Here is a 13399-nt window from a genome sequence, read left to right as displayed (position 1 = left end):
CCCTGGGCTGCGATTGGCTGCACAATCCCGCCTCCTGCACAGCGACTGGCTAACTGGATCATTAGCAATCTGCTGATTGGACACTTGAGAAGTCGTTCACATTACCATAGCAACTGCTGGACAGCGAAATCTCAGAAGCAGCAAGTGTCCCACCTCCTGCGCTCTGATTGGCTAGTTGCTGCGTTTATTTCGACATTGACTGTTTCCCTCTTTTATATGTTTATTTATCGTGAAAATGTTCATATTTAGTTACTTTATTTTATTTCTAGACATTATTTGACCATTTCTATTTTTATTTCAGAATTAATATTAATACAATATGAATATTAATATGTGATATTTACATGATTGTGTCTGGTAAACTTATTTTCTTAAAAAATAAACAAACAAACAAACACGTAAATAAATAAATAAATAAATATTTAAGAATTATATATTACAAAAGAGCTGACACTTGGGTGGTCATGGCAACTTCAGGGGCCCAATAACACCCCCCACCCCCCCTGGGTAGCCATGATTATTCAGATTATTATGTGCAAAAGTGACATACAAACCAAAGCTAATGCATATTTAACAGTGTACATGTAAATAACAGTCCTTTGAAAAATAAAATGTAAATGACAATCAATAAAATGCTTATTATCAGGTTATTGCTGTCGTTATTACTGTATATTATGTGTAACAGGTAAATAATGGTTTGTTGTTATTAAAATAAATTAATATAAATATACATAAATATATAGAAATATAATATATAGAAATATACAGTATACATACATGTATGAATAAAATAAACTATAAAAGAATGTTGTAGAATGTTCTTTGTTTATATTGACTTTAAATTGTTAAGTTGCTAATAGACTGAATGACTAAATGAATGTAATTGTTTCTTATGTTACACATACTACTTTGTATCACTATTATTACTATTATCATCTTTTATATAGCTATCATATTATTTTATAAAATGTTACTATATTATTGCTGCTGTCATGCTCATGTTATCTTATTTATGTATTTAAATATTTTTACTTTATGTAAAGCACCCAAAGTGAAATTATGTATGAAAAAAGTGCTATACAAATAAAGTTTATTATTATTTTACTGTCACCTAAGCACCACTTATTATTAAAAACAGCCACTATATCAATTTAGGGCCTTCGTAGTTATATAACAGTAGCATATTTATATTTCCAATAGTTACATAATAAAAAATGAGCATATGGGAGTGTCAGTGTTAGCCTGGAAATAGCACGGGTGTAGCAAAATTCATATTTTATATAATAAGAAATATAAATATATATTTTATATAAATCTAAACATAAGAAATATCAAGTTTTGAAAATTCAGTTTATTCAACATAGAGAAAAACAGCCCAGACCCGGATCTCCTAATATGGGCATGGCAGAGACTAGACGCGTGACGGGGGAATTGTCGCCCTCTGGAGGCAGAAGCGTGCAACAGCGCCTTTCGCCCTTGTTTATCTGCGTCACAGCGAAACACTGCTACCGGCCAGAAAAACGAGAACACACCGAGCAGCCCAGCACGGCACGTCGCTTCTTGGCCTTTTTACTCGGAAAATCGCTCCTCAGACAGGGTCATTATGGTCAAGGTGTCTTTTAACACCGCCCTTGCCCAGAAGGACGTGAAGAAGGACGGCGAGACGCTCATTCCGGTCGACAGGGTAATATTATTAGTTCTGTTTCAAAGCAAACGCTGATTTAACGGGGATATTAAGCTGTTTTACGGCAGAATAATAGTTGTTAGCGTTGTTTGGAATTAGATTAATGATGTATGATATTTAATTTAGCCTTTCGTTCACATTTGCTTGAAGTCTCACCAGCTTCTTATTGGAATTGTCCGTTCCACCTTAAATGGGGCAGTAGTTACATACTGGCGCCTTAGGCGCCAGTATGTAACTACTGCCCCATTTAAGGTGGAACGGACAATTCCAATAAGAAGCCAATTTCAGCTTTGTTTTGCATGCAGACTTTTCCAACATGACCCAAAACTGATCAGCAATCAATATTATTCTCGTGAAAGCAACATTGGCTCGTTTTTTAACCCTATTTTGCTTTAAATTCTTCTCCTTCCTACAACTGTATGGCAGACATTTCCACGAAACCAGAAATGGCTGACAGCTTGTTTGTTATGGGTTCCCCTTTTTTTTCTAAGAAAATCAGCTGGTTTTGCACATTGTTTTTGTCCCTTCAGAGATGCTGTTTCAGCTTACCAGGACTGATCTGAGTTTCCCTATAGTTTCCAGTTCAGCAGGGGTAATCAATCAGCTCCAATTAGCTGGACTTTAGCTGCAGCCTCACCTGACGCATCTAATTATGTCCCTAATTAGCTCAAACAGGTCTTATTTAGCTCATTAGTTATGATCCAGCTCCTTAACTAGGCTCCTAATTGGCTTGGTCGAGTGTGATAGACCATTCCCAACAGGTAGAGGTGGATAAATCGCCTGTCCGTGGGTTCTCCAGGGCCGGGAACACGGATCGGGACCCTCATGGTTATGTGAACGGGGTGACTCCAGTTTGCTGTATATTATGTTATATGCTATATTACACTAAAATATATAATTCGGTCTTTAAAGCAGCAGTATGTGAGAATTGGGATTTCTTGCTCCTGGGCTCCCCCTACTGTCAGGAAGTGTAAAAGACGCATACTTTTTTTCTGGACAAGCTGCGAGATACAGAACCGTCACCGAAAAGTAAAGCAGCATGTGGGCTGATGCGGTAGAGGAATACTACATAATAAAGCTACTTTAAGTTACTTTAAGCGATACTAATGGTATCAGCACAGTACTGTATTTAACTGCCAATGTTGGCACCGAAAGGATACCGAGTTTAAGTACCTCTGTCAGCAACGTAACAATACTGTAGTTACGTGCCACTGTAAGCACAGCAGCACTGTCCAGTACTGTAGTTAATTACCAGTATCAGCATTGATATGATACTGGATTTAAGTATCAGTATCAGCAGCGAAACAGTACTGTACTTTAGTACCCCTATCAGCACTGATGCGGCACTGTAGGTAAGTACCCCTATCGGCACTGAAACAGCACTGTACTTAAGTACCTGCAACGGCATCGGTATTTTAGTGCCTGTATCAGCACCAATACAGTACTGTACTTTAGTACCCATATCGGTACCAATACAGTACTGTACTTTAGTAATCGCATCAGCACCAATATGGTACTGTATTTAAGTACCAGTATCAGCACTGATACAGCACTCTATTTAAGTATTTACCAGTATTGGTATCAATACTTAAGTACCTGTATCAGTACTGTAGTTAAGTACCCCTCTTAGCATCGATACAGCACTGTAGTTGAGTACCTAAATCAGCACTGATACGATACTGTAAGTACCTTAACAGTGATACAGTACAGTAGTTAAGTACCCATATCAGCACACTACAATATTGTACTTCAGTACCCGTATCAGCACAGATAAAGCACTCATTTTAAGTACCCAAGTAAGAACCTTTATTAGCACCTATACAGTACAGTACTTTAGTACCCCTATCAGCACAGATACAGTACTATCTCTAAGTACCGTATCATCACTGATACAGCACTGTATTTAAGTACCAGTATTGATATGGATACTTAAGTACCTGTATCAGTACTGTACTTTAGTACCTGTATCAGGACCTATACAGCACTGTATGCAAGTACCCGTCTCAGCACTGATAACACTGTAGTTGAGTACCTAAATCAGCACTGATATGATACTGTAAGTACCTGAATCAACACTGATACAGTGCTGTACTTTAGTACCCGTATCAGCACAGTACTGCAGTATTTTTGAGCACCTTTATCAACACTGATACAGTACTATAGTTAAGTACCCGTCCCAGCACCGACACAGCACAGTATGTAGGCAGGTGTATTGGTGCTGGTAATGACGGTGTGCACAGTAAAGGAATAGCTTTACTCGGCTATTCTTGGGCTTTGGAGAGAGGCTGGTGTTTCGGTGGTGTCTGACGTGAGGGATTAAACGCTAATCACTTTAGAAAAGAAAGCGAAAGCTTTAGGCAGGGCAGAGCAGAGCCGCGGTGAGGGAGTTCACTGCGGTGGTTTGAGAAGCAGCTGACCACAGAGAAGAAAAAAAGAAAGAGGAAGCTGGTTCGGAGGAGCAGGCAGCGTGAAAGCGGATCAGAGAGAGATTAGTGCAGCAGCCCTGCAGCTCCTCTCAGATCAGCTTCCTCCGAGGGGAGAGTGAAGCTCTCTGACGTTGCAGAGAATGACCCTTCATTAAATGAACCTACTCTGGGACGGAGGCGGTGCAGTAACCTCTGCGATCGTGCTGAGAGGAAACAGGGCGGGGGTGAAAGCCTAAAGCAGCATTATGTTGCAGTGTTACCATAAAAGCTTCAGGATCCTGCTGATGCTCCACTGACTGAACTGAACAGGGAGAAGGGCGTCTCCGTCATTCCCACTCCGGGCCGGAGCGCTGCTGCTGCTACTGCACTATGGAGGTTTGGTGGTGGAGCTGCAGGAGGAGAACCTCTCTCCAGAACTGCTGTGTAACGCTGCAGAACCCATAGAGTCATATTAGTGTAGAATCCTGTAGTGTTACTCTACCACCTCAGCCCACATGCTGCTCCACCTTCAGATCAAGCTTCTGCAGCTCTCACACTGTCCAGAAATGCATGTTTACAGCTAGCTGTCCATGAGGGGGTGCTCAAAGAATGGTTTGTATTTACTGCAGTGAAGTAAAAGTTAATTACTCTACACAACTGTAGGGGGAGCCCAGAAGCAAAAAATACCAGTTCTTGCATAATGCTGCTTTAACATCTCAATATTCGATAATATTTTTGAAAATATGATTATTTAAAATGTTGTAAATAAACTGCTTAATAAAGGCCAACAGGAGCATTAAAAAATAATAATATTTTAGAGTCTATTCGGCCACTGGTCACAATGCTGGGCCCAGTTTCTTTATGTAACACCATCTTAACCCCCCCCCCCCCCCCACACACACACCCTTCCCTGCACATTTTAATGGTTTGTTAATGAGCTGATTTGTCTACAAGAGGTTTGAACATGAGGAACCATTTAAGTATCAGATTTCTTTTTAATTGATAGGATTGGATAAAGAACCGCTGGCCTTATAGAAGCCCTTTTTTCTGAGGGTGTAGTGAGAGAGTGTTCTGTGTATTGCTTGCTCGGCCACTTGCCAGACTCCTCTTTGTGATAAAATGCTTGTCTAGACAAGTTTTCTTGTACCAGACACACACACACACACACACACACACACACACACAGAGCCATTTCCCCACGTAAGGACCCTGACAATGTTCTAACTAGTCGTATGAGTTCTAGAGCTGGGCTGGACTGAGCTGTACTGTAACCTGATCATTTAGATATGCTGTAGGCTTAAATGATTCATCCACTGAACAGACGTTCCTTATTGATTAACCAGTGACTCATTTACGTCCATAAAGTAGAATAGCTAATCCTTCCTTAAACTCAAAACCCTGCGCTGGTGACACTTGGCAGCACTTAATCAGCTGTGGTTTATTCTTGTGGGGCAGGTTTTGTGCTCATTTGCCTATCTTCCAATCAGCATGCATGGCACACAGACAGCTCACAAGACACGGCTCACATTACTGAACCACTGAACATCAACAGCCTAACCAGTACGCAACGTTCTGACAATCGTCATGCAGCGTTTAAACCGATACGTTACTCTCTGGTGTTTGTCCGATACGCTACACTTTGCTGTTCATCACGCTGCGTTTAAATCGATGCGTTACGTTCTGATGTTCGTCACTCTGCATGTAAACAGATACACTACTCTCTGACGTTCGTCACTCTGCGTTTATACAGATACGCTACTCTCTGACGTTCGTCACTCTGCGTTTATACAGATACGCTACTCTCTGACATTCGTCACTCTGCGTTTATACAGATACGCTACGCTCTGACGTTCGTCACTCTGCGTTTATACAGATACGCTGCGCTTTGCTGTTTGTTACGCTGAGTTTAACCGATAGGGTACGCTTTGCTGTTCGTCACTCTGCGTTTAAACCGATGCGTTATGCTCTTCTCACGGTCTGAGCTTGTGTGTGTGTGGGTGTCTTTTTATATTATTATTATTGTTGCACAGTTAGTAGGGATGCACTCTGAAAAGGCAGTGTTTTCAACACTTCATCCGACACACGGATCGTGTTCCTCTTCAACCGAGAACTTTCTTTTTCCCCTTTTAGAAGCTTTTATCTGGAAGCATTTGTGATTTATTTCCTCCTCTTCTTTATCTGGCCGAGTCGCCCTGTTCTCTAAGTTTCGCTTTAGCCCGAGCTCTTTTTATTAGGCCTCATTCAAACACTTCACTTTATGTTTTTCATAAAGAATCTCATGATGAATGGACCAATAGAAATACTCCAAATTGACCTGGAATAATGACCCGCTGTCACTGGAATAATCACCCCCTTAAGAAATGAACAAAACAAGGATGTTTGTCCGATACGCTACACTTTGCTGTTCATCACGCTGCGTTTAAATCGATGCGTTACGTTCTGATGTTCGTCACTCTGCATTTAAACAGATACGCTACTCTCTGACGTTCGTCACTCTGCGTTTATACAGATACGCTACTCTCTGACGTTCGTCACTCTGCGTTTATACAGATACGCTACTCTCTGACGTTCGTCACTCTGCGTTTAAACAGATACGCTACTCTCTGACGTTCGTCACTCTGCATTTAAACAGATACGCTACTCTCTGACGTTCGTCACTCTGCGTTTATACAGATACGCTACTCTCTGACGTTCGTCACTCTGCGTTTATACAGATACGCTACTCTCTGACGTTCGTCACTCTGCGTTTATACAGATACGCTACGCTCTGACGTTCGTCACTCTGCGTTTATACAGATACGCTGCGCTTTGCTGTTTGTTACGCTGAGTTTAACCGATAGGGTACGCTTTGCTGTTCGTCACTCTGCGTTTAAACCGATGCGTTATGCTCTTCTCACGGTCTGAGCTTGGCTTAGAGAGCTGCTCAGAATATCCTTTGCTGACGATGCTGATTTGGTTTCCTGTTCATGTCTCTGTTGTGCTGAGGTGCAAACCACAGATACACTCACTCACACTCACTCACACTGCAACACCACTTCATATCTATACAGAAGCGAAATTCTTAGAATATTTCAGAAATGGTACAAGATAAGGTTGTGAAAATGCCCTTTGGATGATCTTATCATTTCATAGTGTTGATACCACTCACTTTGTAAGTCGCTCTGGACAAGAGCATCTGCTAAATGCTGTAAATGTAAATGTAAATGTAACCAGGGGAAGGTACATAGCTAGCATAGCTAACTTAGCTAATATACAGTAGAACAAGTGTGTGTGTGAAAAATAATAATAATAATAATAATAATTAATTAATTAATTAAATATAATTATGCACAGCAGAAGTAGTGCTGTTTAGCAAATTCTAAATAAAATTCATTGTACTTAGACTTTTTTCAGAGCCGCTCCTGCATTGTCAGAGTATCGAGATTAATAGTGTGGTACGGTAAAGTGTGTGTTGTAGTATTGTGTATTATAATTATTATTAGTATTGTGATATAATATTTTTTACCATATCGCCCACCCCTAGTGGAACTGAATCAAGTTGCTGTCGATGTTTAAACTCTAAGCCTGCTGCGCTGCATGAGGGCCTTTACGAGGGAGGAGTGTAGGGTGGTTTTAAAGGCTAGGCTCTGTTCAGACTCGCTCTCTTTCCCATGGAAAAGTGTGTGTGTGGGTGTCTTTTTATATTATTATTATTGTTGCACAGTTAGTAGGGATGCACTCTGAAAAGGCAGTGTTTTCAACACTTCATCCGACACACGGATCGTGTTCCTCTTCAACCGAGAACTTTCTTTTTCCCCTTTTAGAAGCTTTTATCTGGAAGCATTTGTGATTTATTTCCTCCTCTTCTTTATCTGGCCGAGTCGCCCTGTTCTCTAAGTTTCGCTTTAGCCCGAGCTCTTTTTATTAGGCCTCATTCAAACACTTCACTTTATGTTTTTCATAAAGAATCTCATGATGAATGGACCAATAGAAATACTCCAAATTGACCTGGAATAATGACCCGCTGTCACTGGAATAATCACCCCCTTAAGAAATGAAGGAGGTGTTTCCCTTTTCTTATAAATGAGATGTTTTGGAAATACAAGGTTTTTGCGTGACGGTGAGGATATATCTGTTTGTTAATTCTAGTAATTACAGTTATAGATATGAGGGCAATTAAAAAAATTGCTCCTTAAGTTAAATCAGGTCTCCTCCCTGGGTGTAATTATATGTATGTATTTGTAATACTGTGGATAATTGCAAGACAGTGAGTGTATATTAGAAACTGCATAAACCTTTTATCTCCATTTTTATCTGTTTTTTCACTTTTTGACATAATTTGAATTTGAAAAATAGTTTTTTTATGATGTCTAAAAATCTCATGATGAACGGACCAATAGAAAAGCACATCTTCCTAATAGTGGGAATAACCGCTCTTGGATTAGAACAATGTCTCGCTAGTGTCATCCGAGCCCACTATTAGGTAGGTGGTCATAATGTTCTGATATGACTGTTTGTTTATATAGTGTATAGAGAACAGTTATATCAGTATAGTGGAATAAACACCTGGGCCTGTGAGCCGGCTCTAACGCAGGCTGGTGTACTGTGTTCTCTCTGGCTGCAGGACCCCGAGACGCCGGAGTTTGTGCACCGCCAGCCGAGGACATGGTGCTGGTGCTTCTGGCTGGGACTGGCCCTCATGCTCTCAGGTGTGGTCGTGGGAGGAGCTTACCTGTACAGGTACTACGTGCTGGAGGTGAGATCACTGCTGCTGCCATGGCAACATAAAAACACTGTGTGAAATCTTGCGGCCTCTCCTGGAGCCTGGGACATCTCGTTGTCCCGACTTGCCTCAGCCGCAGCCTTATTTAACTCCGGCCTTTAATGGCGGTGAAGAAAGACACACCATCCTGTTTATAGGCTCGAGTGTCTTTTAAATAGACTTAAACTTTACCTTCATTTTTATTCCTGTATCTGATTTTAAGTGTCTGTAGAGCTTTATTTATTATTTATTAGCCTTATTATAAATCAGACTGGACAATTATCCTTTTATCCCTTTATCGTAATACTGTAGAGTTTAAAAACAAGTCATTATATTGAATAAAACATAATGCATAAGAACAAAAGTATTGAGACACATCTCCTAATCCTTGAATTTAGGTATCTGATTTAATCCCATTAGCACCGGTATATAAACTCCAGCCTCTAGCCCTGCAGTCTGTCCTTTCTTCCACACATCAGTGAAAGAACGGGAGGTTCTAAAGAGCTCACTGAACTCCAGCGTGGTTCTGTATGTAATAGGAGACACCGCTGCACCAACTACAACAAGTCAGCTGGTGAAATTTCCTCCCTCCTAGATCTTCCTCCATCAGCTGTGAGTGGTGTTATTATTGAACAGTGGAAGAGTTTAGGAGGAACAGCTCACAGAGAGCAGCTCAGTGTCCACCGAGTGTCTGTCAGACCACGTACAATGGGGGGCATGCTGTGTTAATGTGGTGATGTTAATGAAGAAGTGTAACTGAACTGTGTGTGTGTGTGTGTGTGTAGGGGGGTCAGGTGTACGTGTGCGGGGTGAAGTACATTGAGGACGACTACATGGTCCGTGAGGAGGAGGAGGCTGTGGTGCTGGAGGGCTCTCCTGCTGGACTGCGCTTCATGAAGGAGACGGTGTATGTGCTGGAGGATGAGGAGGTGGAGGAAATTCACGTTCCCGTGCCCGAATTTGGCGAGAGTGACCCGGCTGACATCGTCCACGACTTCAGCAAGGTGCAAAATACACACACACACACACATGCTCTCAGCTCAGGTGATTAAGGATGGGAGTGGTCAGTGTGTCGTCCTGACTGTGAATTTGTGTTGGGCTTTCAGAAACTGACTGCATACCTGGACCTGAACCTGGACAAGTGCTATGTGATCCCTCTCAATACGTCCGTGGTCATGCCTCCCCATGACTTCGTGGATCTTCTTGTCAAAATTAAGGTGAGGATCCAACCCGCCACTTCAGCTGCACGTACAGCCACGTTTCTCAAAGTGGGGTCCGGTGACCCCCCATGATGTTTAACCAGGTCTGCGATTTTACACATGCTTGCTTTGGAACACCCAGGTGTGCTTTGGGGTTGCTAGGTGGTTGCTATGGTAACCCGGGTGGTTTGTTGTGTACACCGTGTGAAGTGTGTGTTCTCTTATTCTGTGTGTCTGTGTGCGTTTCCAGGCTGGTACCTACCTGCCGCAGACGTACCTGGTGCACGAGCAGATGATCGTAACTGAGAAGCTGGATGACATGGAAGAGCTGGGCTTCTTCATCAACAAACTGTGCCGAGGCAAAGACACCTACAGACTGCAACGCCGAGACACCATACTGGGTACGCACACCACACAGGCGTAGCAGCAGCATTCCCAATAGTCAGAAGTCGAAATCTAATACATAGGGAATGTTAGTAATTAGCAATAACTCGGCACTACTATTGATTATAGCTAGATAGATAGATCCTAGATCTATATATCTAGCTATCTATGTATCTAGCTATAATACTACTATTACTCTACTATAATAGTAGTATAATATTATACTACTATTGTAATAGCTATAATACTACTATACTATACTACTATTGGTTATAGCTAGCTAGATAAATAGATAGGTAGATACATAGATAGTATCTGTCTATCCATCTAGCTAGCTAGCTATAATCAATAGTAGTGCCGAGTTATTACTAATAATAGTTTATTGATCCTGAAGGAAATTTAGCAGCCCATAGCATTTGCACAGTACAGCACTGTAATACAATAATTACAAAAATAACTAAATAAAAAATGCAAAAAAATGCATTTGAAACCAACCGCAGATGAAAGGCAGGGCAGTTATACAGAATGAGGACTGAAGCAGAGAGATTACCATACTGAATAAATGAGCGCATATATTGTTATTAAAAATAACGTGTCCGTAGTGTCCCGCAGTGCAGATGTTCAGGATGTACAGTAAAGTGTAAATAGTGCAGATTAAACCTCTGATTAAATATAAGAGACTCAGTCCTCCTTCTTACTGGGAAGAGCTGAAGAGCCTGATGGCTCTTAAACCAGTCTGTCTGTAGAGCATCTCTGAGACAGCAGCCTGCCACCGAACTGAGTGGGTGACCATTATCGTCCATGATGGAGAGCAGTGTGTGCAGTGTCCTCCTCTATGCCACCTTGACCACATTCACTACCAGACCTTCCCACCCCTACACCTACCAGCTCCTCATGAGTGACTGGCGATTTCAGTGCTTGAGTACCTGCACTCCCTCCTTCCCTCGGCCTCACTGATCCCCTCCCCTCTGCACCTCTTCTCCTCCACAGGCATGCAGAAGCGCGAGGCTCCGAACTGCCACAAGATTCGCCACTTTGAGAACAAGTTCGTGGTGGAGACTCAGATCTGCGAGCTGTGAGGGAAGAGAAGGAAAGCGCGAGAGCGAGACGGGGCGGGGGGAGGCGAGCGGGCTTCTCTCACGCAGCAGCAGCTTTTTCGAATCTGCGGTCTTTGATTTTATAGGCCTTCTTGTACTTTTTGTAGCTTCAGTGTGAAACCGTGTTCACCTTCTCCATTTACTTTACACTTTCAGCATGTCTATACTGATAATGTCCCAGGTTTCTGAACAACATACCATGGTGAGGAGAGTGTGTGTGTGTGTGTGTGTGTGTGTGTGTGTGTGTGTGTGTGTGTGTGTGTGTGTGTGTGTGTGTGTGTGTGTGTGTGTGTGAGAGAGAGCGAGCGAGTGTGTGTGTGTCATAAGAATGCTATTCTTTATTATTCTTTAAGGGGTTCATGCACCACTTGTTCTACTGATATTTGCTGATCTCTTCTTGACGTCTTCTGGGTGAACTGAGTTAACTGGACTGCACACAGTGGCTGGAGGAGAAGACGAATGAATATATTTTTTCAAATTTAGAGAGTCGGAGAGTAAATTCTGCGGATGGCAGTCATTTTTGTACCACTGAACTACACGTAAGCTGAAGTTTGCTTTCTGCTTTCCCTCCTGCTGACTTTATATTCACAGAATTTATATTTGAATAGTTGAATTTACTGAAGACGTTAAAGGATGTGATCTACTGTTCAGACGTTTGGAATAATTTCTCATATTGATCTGTTTAATCCCAAATGTTTCCCAGCTTTTATAAAATAAAAAAAGCTCTAAAAAGGTATAAAATACTGGAAACACGACAGTGGAGCAATTAGGAAAGTGGGTCAGAGTGGGTCAGGAAACGACAGGAAACGTCAGGAGTCGAAGGTCGCACTTGGGCTGGAGTATGCAGGGCGTGGAAATGAACAAACCAATTAACTGATTAATTAATTCAATTAATTATCAATGAATTGTCCAACCCAGCAGGTGGATTTAGGTTCGAGCTAGTTGTATGATTAAAAACCTCTGATTCCAGACGTCTGAAAGGTGGTGTGTCGTGGTCAATTTTAAAGCTACTCTGTAAAATAAAGGAAAATGACAAAGTTGTCAGATTTTCACTTTGTTAGTCTCTCATTTCTGATTGAATATCCTCGCAATAAGAAAGGCTCTCTTAGTAGCTGCGGAGCACAGTGCTGTGGGGTGCTTCAGAATGTACCACGTTGATCAGAAAGCTAAAAATGCTGATCTGTATAAAACCTTTCTGTAAAAACAAACCCAAACAATAAAGTCTTAAACTTGTGTGTGTGGGCTCTCTCCTCTGGCCTTTTGCCCTGGGCTCTGTTGTAAGGGAACACATGTGAAAGCGCCGGGGCTTCATCTAAACAGAGCTGGCGTTACAAGTTACAGTCTGTGATAAAAGGGGTTCTTCAAGGGTTCTTAATAAAGACTGGAGTGAATGGCACTGTTTATCTGGGTCCAGTGGACATATTAGGCAGCGAGTGAACGGTCAGTTCTTGAAGGTGATGAAGCAGGAAAAATGGACAAACGTGAGAATCTGAGACACTGAGAACCAAACTGTGATGTTCTAGATAATGACTGGGTCAGAACATCTCCAGAACATCAGGCTTGTTGTGGGATGTTCCCGGGATGCAGTGGTCAGCACCTAGTTACCACAGTCCTGACCTTCCAAAGGTCAGTGTTTACATTTCACCATCAGCATGTTTTTAACTGAAATTAAACACAAACAAACACTAAAGCGTGTAAAGTAATATCTTTCTCTTCTATAAATATTAATAATAAATAAATAATAATGAAATATTTTACTATTTTTTACTCTGTTTTAGCTCAGACTGGCCTTCATTAAGTCTTTAGCGTTTTTTAATAATTCTATTACAAATCTAAAAAAGCTTTTTAAATTAAATATATAATTAAATTTGCTATAATTCTGTGCATTT

General features: G+C 41.5%; 2 protein-coding genes across 2 annotated transcripts in view; one reads left to right on the top strand and one right to left on the bottom strand.

The window, feature by feature from the left end:
* Positions 1–13399, bottom strand: part of rpl31 (ribosomal protein L31) — a 177071-nt gene that overhangs the window by 60213 nt on the left and 103459 nt on the right. The window lies entirely within an intron of this gene.
* On the top strand, positions 1463–12743 carry itm2bb (integral membrane protein 2Bb). Its single transcript, XM_072686661.1, has 6 exons — positions 1463–1684; positions 8693–8824; positions 9616–9834; positions 9937–10047; positions 10280–10430; positions 11404–12743. Exons 1-6 carry the CDS (start codon positions 1604–1606, stop codon positions 11490–11492), a joined length of 783 nt encoding a protein of 260 aa, XP_072542762.1. The 5' UTR covers positions 1463–1603; the 3' UTR covers positions 11493–12743.

The sequence above is a fragment of the Salminus brasiliensis genome, chromosome 8, assembly GCF_030463535.1.
Source record: "Salminus brasiliensis chromosome 8, fSalBra1.hap2, whole genome shotgun sequence".
NCBI classification, from domain to species: domain Eukaryota; kingdom Metazoa; phylum Chordata; class Actinopteri; order Characiformes; family Bryconidae; genus Salminus; species Salminus brasiliensis.
The sequence above is the reverse complement of the archived record's forward strand: the minus strand, read 5'-3'. Positions and strand labels throughout refer to the sequence as shown.